Source organism: Anastrepha ludens, chromosome X (genome assembly GCF_028408465.1).
Source record: "Anastrepha ludens isolate Willacy chromosome X, idAnaLude1.1, whole genome shotgun sequence".
NCBI classification, from domain to species: Eukaryota; Metazoa; Arthropoda; class Insecta; order Diptera; family Tephritidae; genus Anastrepha; species Anastrepha ludens.
The window spans coordinates 25623956-25646396 of NC_071503.1; the positions used below are offsets into that span (position 1 = coordinate 25623956).

The following is a 22441-nucleotide window of genomic DNA, read 5'->3' on the forward strand; positions in this document are numbered from 1 at the left end:
TGAGACATTTACGTGAAGCAATTCGCCAAAAAATAAAGGATTTGTGGGATAACAACTTGTGGATATTGCACCATGATAACGTACCGTCAAACAATGCCATCGTTATCAGTGACTTTTGAATACAAATTCACCTGATAAGACTCCTTACGATTTTTCTCTGTTTGATCGAGCGAAAAAATTACTACGGGAATGCGTTTTAACAGCCGAAAGCAAATAATTAAAATATCAAAGACGACTCTGATGGCTATACCGAAAATAGAGTTCCAGAAATGTTTCGAGAGTTGAATCAAACGCTGGCCAAGTGCGTTGCAGTAGGCGATAATATTGCTTTTGACGAATAAACTTGTATTTTGAATTTTCTAAATATATTCCGGGAACTTTTTGATCAAGAGGGTATAAAAGCAGATTGCGAAAAAGAGAAAGCAACCAAACAAATCTCAAACTTAATTCTGATTTTCTTAAACACCCCAACGAGAACACTTGACTCTTTTTTATAAACACAAAACTCGAGTTTGTGGCGCAACGTGAACACGCGCTTATTATGTTATGCTGCCGAATCTTACGCTCGAATAAATCTCGCAGCTGTTTGAGGGAACTATATAGTGTTGGTAAAACTGCTATATCTGGTAAAATATGGCTAGGAGGAACCAAAATATATTGCGCAGTTGTGACTCTGGACGTTAAAAATGCGTTCAATACGGCCAAATGGGACCAAATACTGATGGCACTTCGGAGTATGAATATGCCGAATTATCTGATAAAGCTAATTGCTTCATACTTTGATAACAGAACCCTATGGTATGATACAGGCGTAGGCCCCAAAGCTATAAGGTAAGTGGAGGAGTTCCTCAAGGCTCTGTGGAATATAATGTATGATGGAGTGTTACGCGTTGAACAGCACGAACAAGCCAGTATTGTTGGGTACGCAGATGACCTAGCTGTGGTAGTCGTAGGGCAAACGCTAAACGAGGTTTCACGAAGGGTAAAGGACACCATCAATAAAATTAAGCAATGGTTACAATCGTCTGAGCTAAGACTAGCAGCCCATACGACCGAACTGGTTATCATAAGTTCTAGACGAAAAGTTGAAAACCTTCAAATAAAGGTTGGTGGTCACAATATAACATCAACAGATACCATAAAATATAATATAAAAAACATTTGGAATACGCAAGCTCCAAAGCTGCAAAATCCTGCCCGGCTTTATCGCGACTGATGCCCAATAAGGAGGGGCCAAGGCAAAAAATGAGAGCATGGTTAGCAAGCGGATCGATGATTCCGCTCTGCAAAACTGGCAGACCAAATGGATAGTGGGAAGGGAAGAACCACTTTCACTATGATCCCCGACATACAGAAATGGATACGGAGAACACATGAAAACGTTACCTTTATGCTGACACAGTATTTAACTGGGCATGGCTGTTTCAGGCAGTATTTGTACAAATACAAGCACACAGACTCTCCATTTTGCCTATACTGGCAAGAAAAACATGAAACGCCTGAGCATGCCGTGTTGAAGTGCTCTAGATTTGATGGGGAACGAAGCACGTGGCGCTCAAATATCGGCGAGAGTATGACAGCTACTAGCCTAGTGCAATATATGCTAGAATCTGAAGAAACGTGAAACTATGGTTGTTACGTAGCATCAACAATTATGCGAAGGCTGAGACATGATGACAACGAACGCAGACAAATTAGTGAACAACCACATCCTCCCCTTAACTGATAATACCGAGGGGAAAAAGCAGAACAGCGAGGCGATGGTGTGGTGTAGTCCGCAGGCACTACGAAACTCAGTTCGAAAGAGCCGGGGAATATCGCATGTGAATCGGGCACACATATGAGTCGGATCATACGTATCTTTAGAAGATTCCACCTCCAAGGTCCGCATACCAAAAAAGAAAACACTATATAGGAGCATTTTCTGCCGAGGTGTTAGCCACGGGCTGTATCGGTGACCAGAGGAACGCCGAGAAGACCACGCAACGACAAACATCCGAGCAGAAATACGCCACCTAAGAAAAGCAAAATCATTCGCGAGGAAGAACACAAAGTGGCAGCAAGAGAGGCAAAGGAAAGAGTACTGCCAAGAAGACAAACGGGGAAGAAATGGAAAATGACTGGATGACACTCATCCAAACAACCCAGTCAGGCCCCTCATCCAAACAACCCCCAGGCCCCGAAATATTGGTGGAAATCTGTGATCTAGACGAAATCAGAACCATAGAGGACACAGGTGAGGCAATACGATCGCAAGTGACCGAGCTTAACCTATTTGGTGAAAGCACAATAAAAAGTGTTAGAGCGGTGTATGCGGGCACACAAACAGCGGTGATAAGTCTACTAGCGCCGGATGCAAGGCTACTGATTGATAAGTCAAAAATCAATCTCGGCTGGGTGGTATGCCGAATAAGAGAAAAGCCTGACCTGAAGAGATGCTATGCACACCTGGCGAGGGCATGTACAAACGAAGACGACAGAAGGCGCGCAAGAGCTGCTAAAACAAAGGGTATATGAAAATAAGGTGTATATGGTGCTAGTTAGCGAGCAGCATAAGAACCTAAACGCCGGAACGTGAGTCTTGAACAGGAAAAGTGTAGCAGCGAGCAAAAATATGTGACATCTATTTCTACAGTTGTTACCCGCCACAGAAGTTGACGCAAGCAAAATAAGAGAATCTGGATGAGTTTGTGCAAAATGCTCTTGGTACCACGCCAAACACGATTTCCGGTGATTTCAATGCATGATTAAGGCATTCTCATTACTTGATGCGGCACTGTCAAGGATTATGACCAACATTGGTGGTCCCACTTAGAGCAGAAGAGCGCTCCTGGCTAAAGTTACCCAATCTGCACTCATGTATGCAGCACTCATATGGTGCAAAAAACATCCGCGAAGAAGGTGTGTATCATATCGAGTATCGTGACACCAGATATTTTTTTTTTTTTTTTTTTTTTTTTAGGGAGGTTAAAATCAAAATGTCAGAAACATCATCACAGGTGCCGTCGCACCAGTGGTATGTGGGGCATGCTCCCACTAACACTATAACAACCCTCCTTATCGGCTGAGTTCCACCCTGGGACCGTGGTAACATTACGTCAAGGTGGAGCCGCGTGTATGTCTATTGACACAACAGGTACCTGCGTCCAGGTTCCTCTTTCATGGGCGTATGGAGGTTATACGCTATCGATAATATCCATTGCTTTCACATCACAAGTGGTGCTGCAGCAAATGGAACATCGGAAAAGGTGTCGTAAGTATTACCGACATGTCGTAGTCTGATACCGTCTTGAGCACTAAGCTCAGGCGTCTGTGATTTGTCGTCAGTTCGTAGGCAGTCTACCTCCGGTCAAAAGCTGCTGGTGAATTCTTCGCTGCATGTTGCGTTGCCACTCTGCGCGTTGAAGATATAGCTCTATCATTGTTGCAAAATTTGTCACTGCATTCCACCAAGCATTTGATGCGAGCATCTTGGTGATCAGATTTTCCGGGCACAGCTGTCCACCCAGAAATGCTTCAAGCGTTAGGCGCTCCTCTCTGAAACGATCGCAGTAGAAGAATACGTGTTCCGCATTTTCTATCGCGTTGTTGCAGTTCGGGCAGAATGGGGTGTCCTCCAGTCAACGTCTCCGTGTTTCCTGGTCACCCATTGGCTAATATTTGAGATAAGCCTATGAGTCCAACGTCCGTTAGTTGACGAATCCCATCTGATTTGCCATTCTTCTATCGAATGAAGTCTCTCTTCAGCTTTTTCTTCTAATGACAGCTTAGCCCGTCGCCTGCCATAGAGACGGCTCAATTCCTTTGCCTGAATGTCAGCTGGTAGTTTGCTCGCGATTACGCCTATCGCGTCTCTCGAGACCGTTCTGTAGCCACAAGCTACCCTTATTGCACTTCGGCGAAGTACCTGTGCTGCATAATGTATGCTGGACGATTTAGCTCCTGCCCATATCGGGGCAGCGTAAAAGAGTACGGAGTCTACCACTGTCGATAAGACACGCCTTCTGCTGCCTTGCGGGCCACCAATATTAGGCAACATTCGTGTTAGCGCTCCATTGATGGCATCAGCTCTTGCGCTTACTGCAGATAGGTGCTGCTTGTAGCTAAGTCGCCTGTCTATTATCACGCCAAGATACTTTATCGACGCCTTAGAGGATATTTCATGGGTGCCGATACGTACTTTTATTTCCTCCTTTTTTCTCCGCCCACTGATGAGTACCGCCTCGGTTTTTTGGGCTGCCAATTCCAATCCGGATTTTGCCAACCATAGCCTTACCCTTGCTGCTGCGTCATTGCTTTTTGCTTCCAGGTGGTCTATATTTCTATCCGTAACTACAAGCGCAATATCATCTGCATAGCCTACGATAGTAGCACCGTCTGGTAGTTTTAGTTTGAGGACCCCGTCGTACATGACATTCCATAGTGTTGGACCAAGGACAGATCCTTGGGGGACCCCGCCAGTGATTTGATATGTTTTTTGGCCACCGTCTGTATCGTATTGCAGAATTCTGTTGGTGAAGTAGCTACGGATTATGCACAGTAGATAACCCGGTACTCTTAGTTCTTTGAGAGACATTAAAATATTGCTCCACTTTGCAGAGTTGAACGCGTTTTTGATGTCCAATGTGATGATAGCGCAGTACTTCATATGCAAGTGCCCACCGCTGATTGCTTCGTGCGCAATGTCTGTCACCGTCCTGATTGCATCTACCGTTGACCTCGCCCTTCGAAAACCATACTGATTGTCCGATAGACCAGATGGGCATTCGAGATAGGCTTGTAGTCGGTCGCATATGATACGTTCGAATACTTTTCCTACCGTATCGAGCATGCACAGCGGTCTGTACGCTGATGGTTCATCAGGTTGCTTTCCTGGTTTGAGGAGCAGCACAAGTCGTTGAATCTTCCATCTATTTGGGAAAGTTCCCTCTCTAAGACAACTTTCGTACAAGCTCGCAAAAAGGTGTGGTTTCGTCTGTACAGCTGTCTTAAAGGCAGCATTAGGTATACCATCTGGTCCTGGGGCCTTTCTGTCTTTAATGCGGTTCAGTGTACCTAGCACTTCATCTGTTGTTACTGAAGGTATATTCGGCTCTAACTCGTAGTTGTCCGCTGAGTTATCACTGTCTTTCTGCGGCGGAAAGAGCGTTACAACCACTTGTTGTAATAGCCGTGGGCACGTTGGTTGAGATGATTGCGGTCCCTTCACTTTCCGCATGACAGTTTTATACGCTAAGCCCCATGGATCTACATTTGCCGCGTCTACCATTTCTCAAAAACTTCTGATTTTGCTTTGCTGGATTGCTAACTTCAGATCGCGTTTACGAGCCTTATAGGATGCATAAAGATCTTCATACGATGATCGGCGCCGTGCTCTTTGTGCCTTTCTTCTTGCCATTAGGCATTTCCTCCGGATTGATGCAATTTCATCGGTCCACCAGTAGACTGCTTGTTTGTGCCTACCGACTCCGCACCTGGGCATGGTTGCGTCACAGGAAGCTTCCATTTGAGAGGCAATTTGTTCCGCCAGAATTTCTGCATTAACTCCGTCAATATGAACACTTTCCCAAGCATTTTTAAAAGTTTCAGTGTTGAAAGCTGATTTTTTCCATTTGCGGACACTCGTTTTGTATCTACGTAATATACTATGCTGTACGTTTGTATCATAATAGCCAGATGGTCGCTATGCGAATGGATGGCCTTATCTACCGTCCAGATGGTTGTATTCGCAGTTAGCCGGTCCGCAAAGGCAAGATCAATGATGGAGTTTCCCTTTTTGCAGTCGTACGTATATACGCCAGGAGTGTTCAGAAGAACAAGGTCGAGCGCTGCGACGGTGTTCTCAACCAGCCGACCCCTCTGATTGGTATGTGTACTGCCCCAAGTTCTTGACCAAGCGTTGAAGTCTCCTGCAAGCAGGATCGGCCTCTTTCCCCTTAATTCAAGTTCCAGCTCTAGCATCATTTGCTCGAACTCCTGTATAGACCATCGTGGTGGTGCATAGCAACTGACATAGAACACATCGTCCGTTTTTATCCATGTAAATCCGTTGCGGACTGTCGACATTTTACACTGGGGAGTTTTATTGCCCACCAGCCAAACCGCCGCTCCCATGTTACTATCAGCAAGCCAATTGTGAGTGTCAATGTTTTCAAATGGTTCAGAAAGTAGAACTATGTCAATGCTTTGTTCTGCTACAGTCTGCCATAGCAGGTCCTGAGCTGCTTGGCAATGGTTTGCGTTAAGCTGAAGAACTTTCATGTTTTTCTAAGACGCACCGCCTCTTGGTAGCGCGGGCACTTTGCGCTGCCAGCTGCATGTGCTCCGGTACACAGCGCACATTTTTCATCGTTTTAGCAGCTTGCTGCTTGGTGGCCTTCTTTTCCACATCGTCTGCACAATTTGGTGCGATCGGGTTCTTTACACGCGGTTGCTACGTGATCGTATGCCCAGCATCTGTAGCACCGTCTCGGTGATGTAACTTCTGTTACTCGACATCTTACCCATCCTACTTTGAGATGTCCTAGCTCCAGCACCTTTTTGGCATCATCTGCACGCAACGATAAATACATTGACTGTGTACCTCCTGGAATGGTGCGTGTGCTTCGTATCGCCGACATCTTTAGATTTTTCACCTGCGCCTGCTGAGTAATCGCTTCAAGTAGCTCCTCCTCCGTGTTCAGGTCAGTGATAAGACCTTTACATTGGATTGTGACTGTATGCGTCTTCAGGTTCACCGACGCTACACCGTCCAGCGCTTTTTCAATAGCCATTTGGTAACTACTGGCCTCAACATCCTTGCTCCTTTTAAATTCTATAAGAAGGCCACCTTTTTTTGTAGGTCGCATCGTCTTAACTTTTTCGCTAAGGTCCTTCAGTTCTTCGCTGTGCTTTACTGCTCGCAGCATATCCGCATATGATGTACCGCCCGCCTTTTTCTCGATAATAATGGCGTCCGACATTGGCCTGATGGTGCCTTTTCTGTTTTTCAGCGATTTCTTTTTCTTCTCTACCTTTTTCCACTCTTCCCTCTGCATGGGTTGATGATTTACAGTTTGTGGCCGGGAAGAATCAGAGTCGCTTTTCCTCTTTTTAGCAACTGGAGACTTTGTTGCAATCTGGGTTGCAGCTCTTGGGCTTTCTTTGGCTCTAGTTCTCTTAGCCGTCTGAGGAGTGTTTTTCCCTGCTGTCGAAACAATTTGCACCTGTTTAGAGGTAGACAATTTTCTTATGCAACGTTCCATTGAATCCGTTTCAATGAGAACGTCTGTGTGAGCTCTTTTGATAATACTGCACATTCTTCTTATGTCACCGTGGACATTACGGCGTGATTCCACGTATTGAATAAGTGCATCAATTTCTTTTCCAAGGATGTCGATCAATTCACATTGCCTGCTTTGTTTTGCATCAGTGCTGCAGGAAGTAGGGTTTTGCTGCGGCTTGGGAGCGTCAGTGACTTTTTTGATGATATGGGTTGTCGGCGTCCCGGGCGTGCTTTCTCGACCTTTCATCTCCAGTGTTGATACATCTGTCCGCCGCTGGGTAGCCGTTGTTGGCAGGCTGCTCTCCGTTGTGTTGTCTGTTGTTGCTGCTGCTTGTGGAGGGGTCCTTGCAATAACGGAACTCCTCCTGAAAGCCTCCATAGCTTCTCCTGTTGCCATCTTGGCAGTGCTGTTTTCATCGTTGTTTTTGTTTTTATTTATGTTTTTGTTGTCCATGCTGTATGGGCCCCAACTCACAGCCGCTATCTCAGCGCGTGTACGTAGTTACCGTAAGTCCCATGGTTATCTTTGTAAACAGGGAGGCCATGCGAGGGTTGACACTGGCCCTTATGGGGTCCAGTGTTCAGTGCCAGACTTCAAGCCGGAATTAATGGGGAGTAATCTCAACCCAACCTACGTGGTCATTTAAGACTACGCGCTTTGAGCGCTTTGTGAGACCTGCCAGGTTTTAACGAGGCGGAAGAGGTCATGAACCCTTCTGAAAGCCATTTTTGCAAGATTCCACTCCGCATACTCAGGTAACAGAGGCTCATAGCCCCAGCTGACACCAGATATAATGGCCTCCGAACTGGGTAGAGTGTTCGACAAAGCCAAAAGCCTAAACAGGCGACTAACGGCAGAAGAGCTCAAGGACGAGAGGCAGAGAAGCATAAATGAGTGGCAAAATCGCTGGGACAAAAGAAGAAAGGGATGTGTTGAGAGAAGACATGGTGACACGAATTACTACCCCACACAATTCCTGACGGGACATGGATGCTACACAAAGTATCTTCAAAGACTCGGCCACGGTGACGCAGCAGACTGCTCGTTCTGCGGTAGCAGTCGTGAGAACTTGGAACATATTTTCTTCTCCTGCTCAAGATATGTACGTATCTGAAAGAAAGTCGATCGAAGAAATAATAAAAGATAAAGACACCTTTGGCAACATTGTAAATCATATGCTGCAATCGAAGTTGCTGTGGGTCAAGATGAGAGAATGGTCCGCGAATACGTTACAGGAACTGAGAAAGAAAGAATGGCAACGCAGTAAAGAAAATATACAAACAAGTAACGAACAGTAGACGGAGACAGAAACATATATGAAGAGCCATACTGGCCAGCTTGGTCCTGCGATGCAATGCTTAAACGGCGGTACCGCAGGGCAAACTAAAGCTATGGAGGATTGGATCCTCTCCTTCACCTGGATCAAAAACATATATATTTAGATTTCGATTTGTCAATAGTATTTTAATTGCTCCAACTAGTACTGGTGAAAATAAAATTAATAATAATGCTGTTAATACAACGGCTCATGCAAATAACACTGTGGAACAAATTCAGGTTAGCAAAAATTAGGTCCATTCTGAGAGTGCCGGGTGAAAATAGAGGCGAAATTAGAAGACCCGTATCGCGCCGTTTTTTTATGTTAGTTCGAATTTTTTTTTAATCGGCCTTCGAAGTTTGCAGTCAAATGCCGATTTTCAGTATATTGTTTCATAAGTACCACAAAAATTTTCGAAATCAATTTTTTCAAAAATTGTAATTGTTGCACAGGTCTCTAGCAATAATTTGGCTTTTACAGATTGAAAAAATATCAATTAGTCGACGAGTTATAGCCAAAAAACCATATAAACAATTTTGCTCCGATTTCGAACTTCGAAGGCCGATTAAAAAAAATTCGAACTAACATAAAAAAACGGCGCGATACGGGTCTTCTAATTTCGCCTCTATTTTCACCCGCCACTCTCAGAATGGACCTAATTTTTGCTAACCTGAATTTGTTCCACAGTGTAATGGTATTCGATCAAATGTTATACCAGTTAGGGTTTAGTACGTAGTTGTACTATTTGGCAAGTCGAGTTTTGTAAGATAATACTGCCTGTGCGTGGTCCCGAATGAAGTGTACCTTTAGCGAACAGTATGAATCGTGCATGCCGCCTATGTTGATGGTATCTATGTAAAAAAAAAAACTATATAGTGTTGGAACAATAATCTGTTCTCTAAGTCTAGTTTTATAGTTCTATAATGCTCTGCTTCGATTTAAGTATGTATATTCAAATGACAGAGCTTGTTCATAGGTAATTTGACATCAACATCATATATCCTTTGGCGAGATTCTATTCGTCGGGAGTAGTTCTAATTCTTGTATGCGCCAGACGTCTCTACAAAGCGTCTTATTTACGTATTATTTGGCGGAAGCAAATGGTTTCCGTCTATTTATTAGTGATCTAAGGCCTGTTACGTGAAATATAGCTACAATAGCCAACTTTCTTTAGAAAGCAATAAGTTTTGTTGTACTTTATTTACGTTCTTCTCCTTCAGTTAGCTTGAGCGGACGCCCTGAAGGCAGTTTCAAAGCAGTGAACCCGGTCGATTTATAATTTTCCGTTGGATTGTAGAATGAGTTCTACCTACAATCTATAGCTTTAGCATGATATCCCTTTCGTGGGGCTATGGTTTTTTGTGGAATCATTTCACCACATTTTTAAGAGCACACGTTCTACTTTAGAAATAGTTCAAATATGTCCTAAGCCTGTGTTCAATATTGTTGCATATACAATTATTTGCATATGCCGATGACATTGATATCAATCGGCCTTAACAACCACGCTGTTAGTTCTGCCTTCTGATTATCCGTTTAGACATGATTTCTATGGTTTTGTTTATTTTTATTTCTCAGTACAAACATGTTGAATGTAAATATATCTTTTTACAAGTAATTAAATTGAGTACACTATAAATAAATATAAAATATACTTTTTTCAAATAAAGCTGAGTATGTACGATTAAACGTTTGAGCCACTGTATATAATATACAAACTCGCTTAAGGTCGCTTCTGCTTGAGTAACTTCTTATTGCGTTCCCCCAAAAAAGCTTTAGCGAGTGGAGAAACACCGAATCGAAAGCAGCTCAAGTTAAGAACGATTTATAATAATTCCCTGGTAAGCAAGTATTACTCGATTTTTGGAATTTTTTCCCAAAAAATATTTTATAACTTATTAAAATATTAGCATATTTGTTCTTTAATCACAGCCCCGATCCATATAAACATAGCTCCGTCCAAGCTAATTTGAACAAAAGGAAACATCAGTTTGGAATATTATTTATGTTTGCAATTCAGTCTAATCTGATTCAGTAGATCGATCGCTAGATGTTTGATTAAGCTATATCTGACGATGTATGCATTGCAGGGTGATAATATATGGCGACTTAAAGAAGTTATTGCGCATGAAGCTTATAGACATTTTTGCATTTGCCAGTTGTGTGTCACAGCGTTCCAAAATAAATGTAAAAAAGAGAAAATTCGATACATTCTTTAGTAGCACTCCGGCCAAGATGACAAAATTTTGTAGTTTATGGATCCAACACAGCATCGAATGTAATTCGAATAATTCCGTTCTGGTAGGCCAAAAGTCGAAAATGTTGATAAAATCATGAAAACTGTCAAGCCGGACCGGTATGTTTGATTACTTCACTATCCAGGAATTGAATATTAGTTAGAGCTATTTACTTGAAAATATTGCATAAAGGTTGTTATACTCGTAACTACATATTATATAATATATTATATTTATTGCCGAAAAAAGCCAAAAAAGGTGAGAACTGTTTACTTCATCTAATATAAGTATAGTATTTAATTACGCTCCTTAAGTTTCATGATTTTAATAAAGACATATAACATACGTAATTTACTAATTGTTGGTACTTGACAAACCTGGTGTTAAGTCCGTCATATTTGGGGTTTGAAATATACTAACAACACTAACATCTTCAATCGATTTTTTTGTATTGTTGTTAAGATTTCTTTTGTTACTTTTCGCCTGCGCTGGATGATTTGCCGCCGGGCATGGTGTTGATCCCATCATCTGTAGTGTCATGTCCGAACCAGACCAAGAAGCACATTTTGATTGACGAGAGTTCAGAATTGGTATTTTACTTGCCAATACGCCAACAAAACCTGGGACTATATTGCTTAAAGCACTAGATGCACCATCCACATAAATTCCATCGTCGAAACCTGCACGACTTCCCCCGCAAGCCTCAGTATCACTGACCGAGATTTCGTTTGACCTGCCCACAGTCGATATCCTTTCAACTTCGGTTTTGCCATTGATGACATCATAGGTTTGTGGCACAATAAAGGCGCTTAATTCTTCTCCATTTTCAGCAACACTAATATCATTTCGATTGGATTTTGATTTGGACATTATAGGAGTATCTAAAGGTGTAGTTTTCGTGCTTCGCTGAAACGTTTGATTTCGTTGCAGTGGTGACACCTCCTTTTCATCAAAGCAAGCATCCTCGTCATTTACAGGTGCCACAGTATTAACGACTGTAGTGTCTTTTCCCATTGTAACTGCTGCACCTAATGCATCGTAATATGAAGATTCCTCAGGGTGCGAATTTTCTTAACGAAAAGAAAGAGAAAAAAAAGACAATTACAGTTAACAGGAAAATAAATACACAGTGACACCAGCATTTTAAGGTTCAAAGCATATTTCAAACGCTATACGAAAAGATTTCGGTAAGCATGTTTACAGATCTTATTGTTATAATTTTATTGAATAATATATAATTATCAGTATCATAGATATATCCCCCAACTCACCGCACCAAATAGGATATGAGCGGTTAAGTAACGGACATACTAAAGGCACCATCCTAGTATTGGACCCTCCTGAAATCTGCACTAAAAGCAATAATCCGTTGCAGCTGTACAAGGAAAAGTGGCACACATGCTGAAGGAGCTGACAGAGTAAGACCTCCAGCACTATTTCGAATAATAGAACCTTCGCATGGAGTATGGTAAAGATGGTATCTTGCTGTAAAGAATTGTAACAGTCTCTGAAAGAGGAAATTTCGTAATATACAACTCGTGCTCGGTTTTGCGCTAGCAGCATATGACCGGCCGTCCTCCTGGAATACTTTCCGGATTCTACACTCGTGAGGAAAAAATTAAGTATGCCATAATTTAAGAAATGGGCAATGTGTGGAGAGCTAAACTCCGATTCGGCAGTATATACTTTCGGATAGGTTTTATACTGGTTGATAAGTATAGTTCACCGAAAATCACCATTGCGGGAAAGGGGACAACAAAAGAGGAAGAAGCTTATAGGGAACTATAATGTGGCAGGTGTGAAGCGAGTCGCTTAAGCAGTGATCATCTTGCTGAATGTACGCACAGCAACACATGCGTATGTTGGAGTGGGAAGGACGTTGGTGTCCTCGATAAATTCTGCGAAACCGACCCTATCAGTGCGGGTATAAGTGACATGTAGGTTGGGTGCCGCTATAGACTAATGGGTTCGTACGTGACTACCATTAAGTTTTGTGAGAAATTTAGAAATCGTACGTTGTATTTACAAAATGAGTCAGGAGTAAAAAAACCGCTTTAAAGCATTATTCCTTTGAACACATCCTTAAAGTCCAAAAATATCACGTGCATCTGCAGCAAAATATTTGAAGAAGTCGAAGGCATTAATAAATAAATCGGTACAACTCTAGACGGAAGTTAAAAATGTTGACAACTGATAGCAAGAACAGGCCAAGGATCAAGCCCGATAAGGAGAAGCTGAAGGCCAAAGCTCGGTACAAGCCCGCGGTCAAAGTTTGTGACCGATTTGGCAGCAAGTCCAACCTGATGAAGCAAGAGGAGGAACGGTTGGCTTGGGCCAGAGAGGAGAGAAAAAATGGCCGTCAAAATTATAAAATGCAAGGATGACCCTACGCTCACCTGGTAAAACGAAGCAGTAAAACGCTTCAAGGCCAGTAGGAGGGGCCATCACTTGAAATTGTTGACCGCAGCTGCATTCCTCAATACCAGAAGCCAAAGGTGTTCATTCCGCGCGATGTAAAACAGGAGAATGCCCTGTGTCTATTAAAGTGTTGAGCGTGGCAAAACCAGCAACTGCTGATGAAGGCCAGGACTACATTCTCCAGATCCCCAAGCCGGCATAGGACCTGATTTACGCACGATTCGAGAGGATGGCGTAGGGAGTTGGTGGCGTGCCTCAAAAAACGCAACCCGACAGACGATAGCCACTACACGCTTGGTGCGAGGGAGGTGGAAAAGGATCTCGGTATAGAAGAGATCTAGGAAGCTTCCTTCAATATGCAGGAAGTGGAGAAGGGTGAGCTGAAGAAAATATCGAGCCCCGAGAAGGTACTGAAGCCAGATGCTGAAGGTCCTTCAGATAAAACTCCACAAGAGAAAGAACGCCTCAGCCGAGCTCCTGCTCAACATAGAGAGAGTCGGCTACGATGTGGCTCTAGTCCAGTCTAGAACCATGGATAGCACCGGGCAAAATAGTCTCCGGTCTAAAGTCACATAAATACAACACCTACATCCCGGTTGCAAAACATAAGGTAAGCACAGCGATAATGATTAAAAATGAATATATTCTTATATTGCTCATAATCTCTCTTCAGACGATCTTACAGTGGTGGCACTGGAGGGCTGCAAAGATGAGACGTTACTCTTTGGAAGAAGCTCCATAGATAGAGCTTCAGAAGCTGATAGAAATAACTGCCAGAAGGGAGTAGGTGGTAGGAATTGACGCAAACGCCCACCACACGATTTGGGTCGGTGCGGTATGTTGGACCAACCTCGAAGAATGTGCTTGATTTAACACTCTACACTATGGTGCAGGAATGGGAAGTGTTGAGTAGACCTTCATTCCCTTTCAGGCTATACTCCGCTCAAAAAATATAAAATATATCCTTTAGAAGTCCTAAGAATAGGTACTGGGACCTATATAGGGATATACTATCAAACCACACCAATGATATCCCGGAAATACAGGTCACACGTTGCACTTGAGAAAAGGTGTTGAATTGTTTGCAACTGCCCCCGCTAAAGCATATAAAAGATCCTGCCCCCAACACGTAATAGACGCAAGGTGAAGCCTCCTTATAGGAATAAGGAATTGGGAACACAAAGGCGTAGAGTACATGATTTCTATAAGTTAGCTAAAGTTGCTGACAATGAGTTCTGTTGGAAGGAATATAAAGATCTACTAAAAGTATACAAGCAAGAAATACCTACAGCCAAAAGATAATCTTGGCAAGACTTGAGGAACTCAAGAATCCGTTTATGCCAAGAACAATTAACGGGGAATGGGAGGAGATAATTTGCATTGTTTTAGAGAATACGTGTCTCTTTGAACACTTATAGAACACTCTAATTCTGTGGTCGCGAAAATAATTTTGTGTGCGATAATACAAAGTGAAGTAGAAAATTTTGCTAATTATAACAAGCAAGAAATTTCATCAAGAGGAAAAGTCACACGCCAAACGGTATCCACTCCACAAAGCAGCGCGAGCACTCTATCTAAAGGGGAGAAAAAAGGGAGCTCGCCTCCTCCTTTCTGGCTTGAGCGGATAGAGGAACAACTCGAGTTGCAGAGAAGGAGTATCATCGAAGAGATTTCCGAAAGAGTGAAAACTTCCGAAGAGCGCGTTATGCAGCGGTTTGGCGAAATTGCGGCTGAGATGGCGAATTTGCGGAAAGCCATGAAAATAATGGAAGAACGCGTGGGGAAAGCTGAAGCGCAAGTCCAACTGCATGGTCAACTACAGGGTGAAATTGCGCTATTGAAGACTCAGTTGGATGAGTGCCAAAACCAAGCAGTCTCCACCGATCTCATCATCAACGTCTTGCCGCACATTGAAGGTGAGAACATTGACACTATTTTTGGTAGCCTGTGTCACACGCTCAACATGCCAGCGCCACAAGTTTCCTCCGCCTTTCGATTGCGTAAGCAGAGCAACTCTACTGCGTCTGCTGTTATAATTTAATTAAATTCTCCTGCTGATCGCTCAAGATTATTCAAATCAGTGGCTAATTACTGCAAAGCCAAAAAGCGGCCACTATTACTCTGCGATGCTGGACTCAAATCAGAAGGCAAATTACACATACACGAATGTCTCACTAAAAGCAATCGCGAACTAATGCGTTTTGCTATGCAGCTCAGGCGAGAACAAAAAATCACAGCCGCCTTCACTATTCGTGGTTTTGTGTATGTACGCGTTCGCCCTAAATGCAAAGCAAATGACTTCATTTCTCCTGAAAACGTTAGAGAACATTCTAAAGGCATATATTATATTAGAGACACAAAAACAGAAAAGGGTGAAAAATGCCTGTAATGCGTTGTACGCATGTAAAAGAATGCTGGGTGTTACTTGGGCGCTATTGCCCTCACTGATGCATTGGTACTACGTGGCCGTAGTTAGACCGATACTCCTGTATGGGGCCTTAGTAATGCCACTGGAAAGGATTCAGCGACTCGCTGCTCCATGCATAACAGAAGCGATGAAAACCACTCCACCGGCGGCGCCGGAAATGATACTCAGCATGTCACCTATTGACCTTATGGCGAAATCCGCGAAGAGGTTAGTGGCTGCTGGAGTATTCACCTGTAGAATCTTCGGACATAGCTCATAGCGGGAGTTTCCGCTGTGGGGAAAACCGCGGAGTTAACCTACAAAACAACAAGAAAGAACTCAGTAATTAATATATACGTGGACAGTCAATTAGCAATAAAAGCAATAAGCTCATATTGTATTATATTAAGTCCAAAAATGTTCAACGGAGTAGGGAGCCCATAGAAAGGCTAGCCACAAACAGAAGGCTGCATATCTATTGAGTATCTGGTCACAAAGGCATTATGGGAAATGAAATAGATGAGATGGCAAAGACGCGGAACATGTCAGTTTCAACTGTCCGCGGTTTACAGCAGGAAGTAGACTTCCAAATGCAACCGACATAGTTGGCCACATGATGGAATTGGAAGAAAGGTGGGAGGAAGTAGCTGCATTCGTTACAAGAACTCAATGGGAGCTAAGATATATTGAGCAGGCGAGAGGACACAACGAAGTAAAACGTTGAAGCAGTACCGCAGGGAGAGTGGTGGAGGAGACGGAGTTCAGGGTTCAACATGTAGTCGTACTGTTTTGCAAGTACGGGCGTTGTCCCGAATGGGGTGTATCTTAGCAAGCAGCATGAATCGTGCAGGCCGTCTTTGTGGTGGTATCTTTTAAAGATTCTCCCCTTGATAAAAAAACACTAACAAGGTTACAAAGACTTGCGTTCGTATGCATAACAGGAGATATGTACATGTTCCACGGTATCAATGGAAATTCATCAGAAACTAGCAGCTCTTCTAATTCATATCCAATTCCAAGAGAGGAGGGCTATCCTAAGAGCAACCAAAGCTACCATTGGCTCAGGCGCTCATTAAAATGGCAGGAAAGTTGATATTCTTGCTGAATTAACCATTAAGATTCCAATATCAGTTGCATGAGCTAGTGTCTGCGGAGCTAAGAAAAGATACTCGGAAGTCCGAGGCATGAAGACAAATATATTTTAAGCGGAAAGAAAAATGCGCTCACTTTAACCTTGAACAGAAGCATAGGTATCCTTACTGATATTATGGCAATCAAGGCTTTCAACGCTTTCAACGATACATAAAAACCGGTTCCGAAATGTCTTGATAAGCTAAATATCTTAGGACAGAACAACTACGAACGTACAATGAGTTCCAGGGCACATAGAAATTACTGGATTGCATAGAACTGTAAGTTAGTACGGAATTAAATAAGAATAATTTCAGAATTATCACAGGAATAATAAGAGGCATTGTAAATTGAATTACCATCTTATATACATATATACATATACATAATTGGCATGTACACCCTTTTTGGGTGTTTGGCCAATCTCCTCCTCCTATTTGTGGTGTGCGTCTTGATGTTGTTCCACAAATGAAGGGACCTACAGTTTCAAGCCGACTCCGAACGGCAGATATTTTTATGAGGAACTTTTTCATGGCAGAAATACACTCGGAGGTTTGCCATTGCCTGCCGAGGGGCGACCGCTATTAGAAAAATGTTTTTCTTAATTTTAGTGTTTCACCGAGATTCGAACCTACGTTCCATCTGTGAATTCCGAATGATAGTCACGCACCAAACCATTCGACTAGGGCTGCCGCGTTTTTTGCAATCTTCGAATCATTGTTTTTTATCTTGTTCAGCTCCTCCTTCGATGTCGTATTTATCTCGTCAAGCGTAACGTCGTTCTTTAATGGGCCTTTTCAGTTTAGGGAACAAGTAAATGTCACAGGGGGCCACATCGGGGGAGTACGGTGGCTATAGCATCATTAGTATGTTGATTTTGGCCAAAAAGACGCGCACAATCAACGATGTGTGAGCAGGGGTGTTATCGTGATGCAAGAGCCAATTTTTGTTCTCCACAAATCCACAATTCCTTATTGATCGTTTTACTATGTGGCAAGAACTCAGGATGAACAACGCCCCTGCAATCGAAGAAAACGGTAAACAAAACTTTTACTTTCGCCCGAACTTGGCGCGCTTTTTTCGGTACGAATTTTGCAGCGACTCGTCTCATGCCCAAATCATTGAAAAAAATCGAATGACAAGGGCCAATCGATATGTCTAGGTCCTCAGCAACTTCTCTACCGGTGATTCGACGATTGGCCAATACCATTTTCTTCACTTCATCAATTTTTTCGTCTGTTGTTGAAGCGTTCGGGCGTCCGGCACGCTTCTCGTCGTTCTCATCTTCTCGGCCTTCTGAGAACATTTTGTACCACCGATAGACGTTGCTTTGGTTCACGTAACCTGTGAAAATTCAAAATTCGCAATATTTTTGTAACAAACCTCGTATGCTGCCAGCACTGATGCATAAACTGCACAGAAACCTGAGTAAACATAGAGAAAATAAAACTCTATAAAATAGAACAAATACTAAAATTTATTCAGGAAGCTGGGTTAAGAGAAATACTCTGAATCCATGAAGAGGGCATAATAAACCCGTCCAGCAACAAAGGATGAGAAGTGAAATATACCATACCAAACAGGGTTAATTTGCTGGTAAGCTGTTCCTTGTAGATGCTGACCCACCTTCGAGGCTCGTTAAAAGGCATCCCAGTCAACTGACTACCGAGATCCGAATATACGGGACATGAACAACATTGACCGAAAGTTACTTACCACCTTCATGAATTCTCTCTCCCCAAAGGTCATAACCGGAGTCTAATTGTGAATCAGCGCAAACGGGGAGCTTCAGCTATCTCGTGAGCTCACGTTATTCTGCAAAATTACATTCGGAACATTGTAGTAGGGTAAGTCCCTACTTACCCAGAATTGAACACACATACTCAAAACATGCAGAGTATGTGAATTACCTCTTACGCACTAAGCACGTCTGCACTTGTCTTCTTAAACCCACACATCCAACACACCTTTCTTTCTAGTTCCGTCCAGTTAAAAAAGCCTGTTTCCTGAGCCTATAGGCAACGACCGATGACTCCACGATGACCTATGCAGGGTCTTGTGAACTACTACAAACACCAGGTTTGGATATACATAAATGAGGTGGGGAGTAACATCCGTACCAATTCGGGGCGAATTTCTTTAAGGCGATATCAATATACATGTATTTACCCAAAAGTTAGTGTCGCACTTCCCATTTTCCAAAATTTTACATGCGTCGTATTTCTTTTTTCTAGATTCAAAGTGGTACCAATTTTTTATATTAATTTATTTAAGTCTATGAATTACAATTATGAAACAAAAGTTAAGTTACTAAGTTAAACTTTTGTTATACTACATGTATTTAACAACAAAACAACTATAATATAGAATTCCAGAGATTTAAAGAAGCAACTCTTGAAAGTGAAAATCGAGAACATCACTATTAATGGAAACTTATTCACGCAAAGCACGAGTAATGGTACCAATACTGCCATACTTAGTTTTAAAGTTGCCTCCATAAAAAGTGTAGAGGTTCCTAAGAGATCGTTGGAGAACATTAAATCGTATCGTTTCCAACACGTAAGGACAATCAATGACTCCAGTAATAATATTATGACTAAAGGACAGATACACTACAGACCTACAAATTTCTAAGGACTTGAAATTTATAAGCATGAGACAAATTTGACAACATGTTATACAAGCTTGATTTTATTGATAGCTTGCTGACTACATGGTCTCCAAATAAAAACAGCATATTCTAAATGAGACCTAACAAATGATGTATATAGTAACTTGATGGTATAGAGATCAGAGAACTTAATGGGGTTCCGTCTGACATGGAAAAAGATTTTAAATCAATGTAATTTATGTGGTTATTAAAGGAAAATTTGTTATCAACGACAACGGCACACTGTGGGACGCAAGTCGAGATACTGTACCTAGTACACACAATGTTAGATGTTTTCGAGTAAGACATTTAAAAGCACTCGCACAAGTTCAGTGAAAGACATAAATTTTGGCACCACAAGTAAAGCCTATCCATATCGGCTTGAAGATGAAAGTCTGAGAAGATCTTAAGGTCATCAGCACAAAACAAAAATTTAGGAATTGAGAAACTACTTTTTATATCAATAATAAATAACACAAATAAGAGCAGTCCCAAGATACTACTAGGAACAAAGGGAGTAGATGAAATACCATCAATTGTTGCAACACAACGTCTATTGCAAGAGTTTCCATTGCACAAAAGCAAAATGAAAGCCAAAATAAGCTAATTTGTTAAAGAAGATTTTATGAGAAACTTGGTCGAAGACCTCCGAAAAGACAATATGAATACAGTCGACCTGGAAACCAGCTGAGAAAGAATCAGTGTAGTATTCTCTAAAAACAGCCAAATGGGTTGGTGCGTGACTACCATTCGGAATTCAGAGAGAAGGTAAGTTCGAGTCTCGAGTTATGAAAAAGTGCTTTCTTATAGCGGTCGTCCCTCAGAAGGCAATGACAAACCGCCGAGTGTATTCCTGCGACGAAAAAGCTCCTCATAAAAAATATCTGCCGGCTTGAAACTGTAGGTCCCTCCATTTGTGGAACAACACCAAGACGCACGACACAAGTAGGGGGAGAAGCTCGGCCAAACACCCAAAAAGGGTGTACGCACCAATTATTTATATATACAATACATATATATATGTACATCTGTTGGCAACAAGCCCATGCTGATTTGGGCAAATTAAATATTTAACCGGAAGGCTCAGATTTGCATTGACCGCGAGCTCAAAAATTTTGGAAATAGTCGATAGCTTTGAAATAAGCCTATAATTTCTAACATAATTTTTATTGCCACTTTTAAAGAAGGGCGTAATGGAAGAGAACATTTGTGGAACAAGACGCACACCACAAATAGGAGGAGGAGCTCGGCCAAACACCCACAACGGGTGTACGCGCCAATTATATATATATATATAATGGAAGAGAGCTTCTTTGTTGAATATAACTTTGAGGGGATATACCAAGGCCGAACGATTTTTTATCAAAACTGCTGAAAGTCCATCAGCACTAAGATTTCAGTTTAATTAAAGCATTACTAATATTTTCAGGAGAAAGACAAAGAGCCCAAAGTTCAATGCATAATCTATCTCGGAAGAAAAGTTGCACGGAAGAAATCAAAAAAATTGTATTTAAAAAACTCAGCAAATAAATTTGCCGCTTTACTGGAGCCTCGAGCTTGACTATTATCTAAAAAGATGCCACAGGGAACACTGGCATTACCCCTTCTAGATTTTATAAAGATTTTGGGATTTGCTTTAATTTCAACCCATGTTATTACTGTAAGTATGAGTATTATGAAGCATTTATTTAAATAGTTGAAAACCTTTAACGTTCGATTATATTTAACGAAATACAAAGGATTCTTAGTAGATTTAAACCTCTTGAAATAATTATTTTTAAGACTTTTAAGATTTTTCAAATCCTAGAAAGGCAGGGTAATTTATAATTTTCTCTTTTTGAGGGGAATGTTATCCAAGCTGAGTTTAGAGAAAATGGACTTAAAGGCAGAAAAACTGTTAGATTTGTCAAGTTCAGCAACTAAATTATCTCAATTGATATCAAGTAATAAGTCATTTAAGTTGGCAAAATCGTATCATGAATAATTAAATTCTAACTTGACATCGGAACGAATAATTGCAAAAAGGGGCTGTTCAAGTATTACGTAAGCAGATTAATGACAATTATTTACCCGCCCATCCCCCTTGTCAGCAAAAGTAAGCAAAGCTTTTACCCCCTCCCCCCATGCTTACGTTAACATTAAAAGTTTATTTTTTTATATTATAATTATAATGTTTTAATTATAATTTTAAAAATAAGAAAATAGATTTAGAACAGAGATTAGATTTTACTGATGCAGTATTCAACATAGAGTAAGGGACAAAAATATTATAATCTTACGAACATAACAAACTTATTTTAAATTTTTGGTCCACATATTAAATTCAAATTAACAGTCTTCAGTCCATGAAACCCGAATCCATGATTCTAAGTTTTCGATGACATTGGATTGCTTGGATTGCTGCTCAGTGTTGTGAGTCGTTCTTATCGAGCCATTCAACGTCATGGTGCTCTAAATTTTGAATAATGCACATCAGTTCATTAGCACGACGAGCAGCGACTCTTACAGGTCTAACTTTCCTATCAGTGTGCGTGTTTACTTTTTTATGGATCTTCTCGATGTGACGATTTAGTGACTTGATGGAAGCATGATGAAGACCACACGTTTTGCATGTTCGACTTGATAGCCTCAATTTTACCGTCGGACAGAAATAGTCGTAGGGCATTTGCAGGAAATCTTTGAGTGAAGCACTTAAACGTAGAGCTAAATTGACTGGAAGATCAAGAAATTGCCCTCGTTTATCCAAAACCAAGTCATCAACTGTTTGTTTTACTTTTACAGGTGGTGGAAAAAACCTGTTATCTAGTAACCTGAATAGGCCACATCTTGGACGACAGAATTGTGTTTCTACATTTTACAATTTGAAGCAAGTATTGGCTTTCATGCACATGTTCTGAATACCATTTAATGTCTGGAAAATCAGGAACATCTTGTTGACCTGCCCCAACATATTTTGCAGTAACATTATAGCCATCAATTTCCATTGAACTCCATACTTCAGCTAATACATTTTCT

At 41.6% G+C, this 22441-nt stretch overlaps 1 protein-coding gene across 1 annotated transcript in view; it reads right to left on the reverse strand.

Annotated features, from left to right (window-relative positions):
• The window catches only part of LOC128869304 (tau-tubulin kinase homolog Asator-like), a 161076-nt gene that overhangs the window by 32939 nt on the left and 105696 nt on the right, over window positions 1-22441 (reverse strand). The window contains exon 4 of the mRNA XM_054111833.1: window positions 11198-11890. Within this exon, the coding sequence (XP_053967808.1) occupies window positions 11198-11890 (693 nt within the window). The remainder of the gene's footprint in view (window positions 1-11197; window positions 11891-22441) is intronic.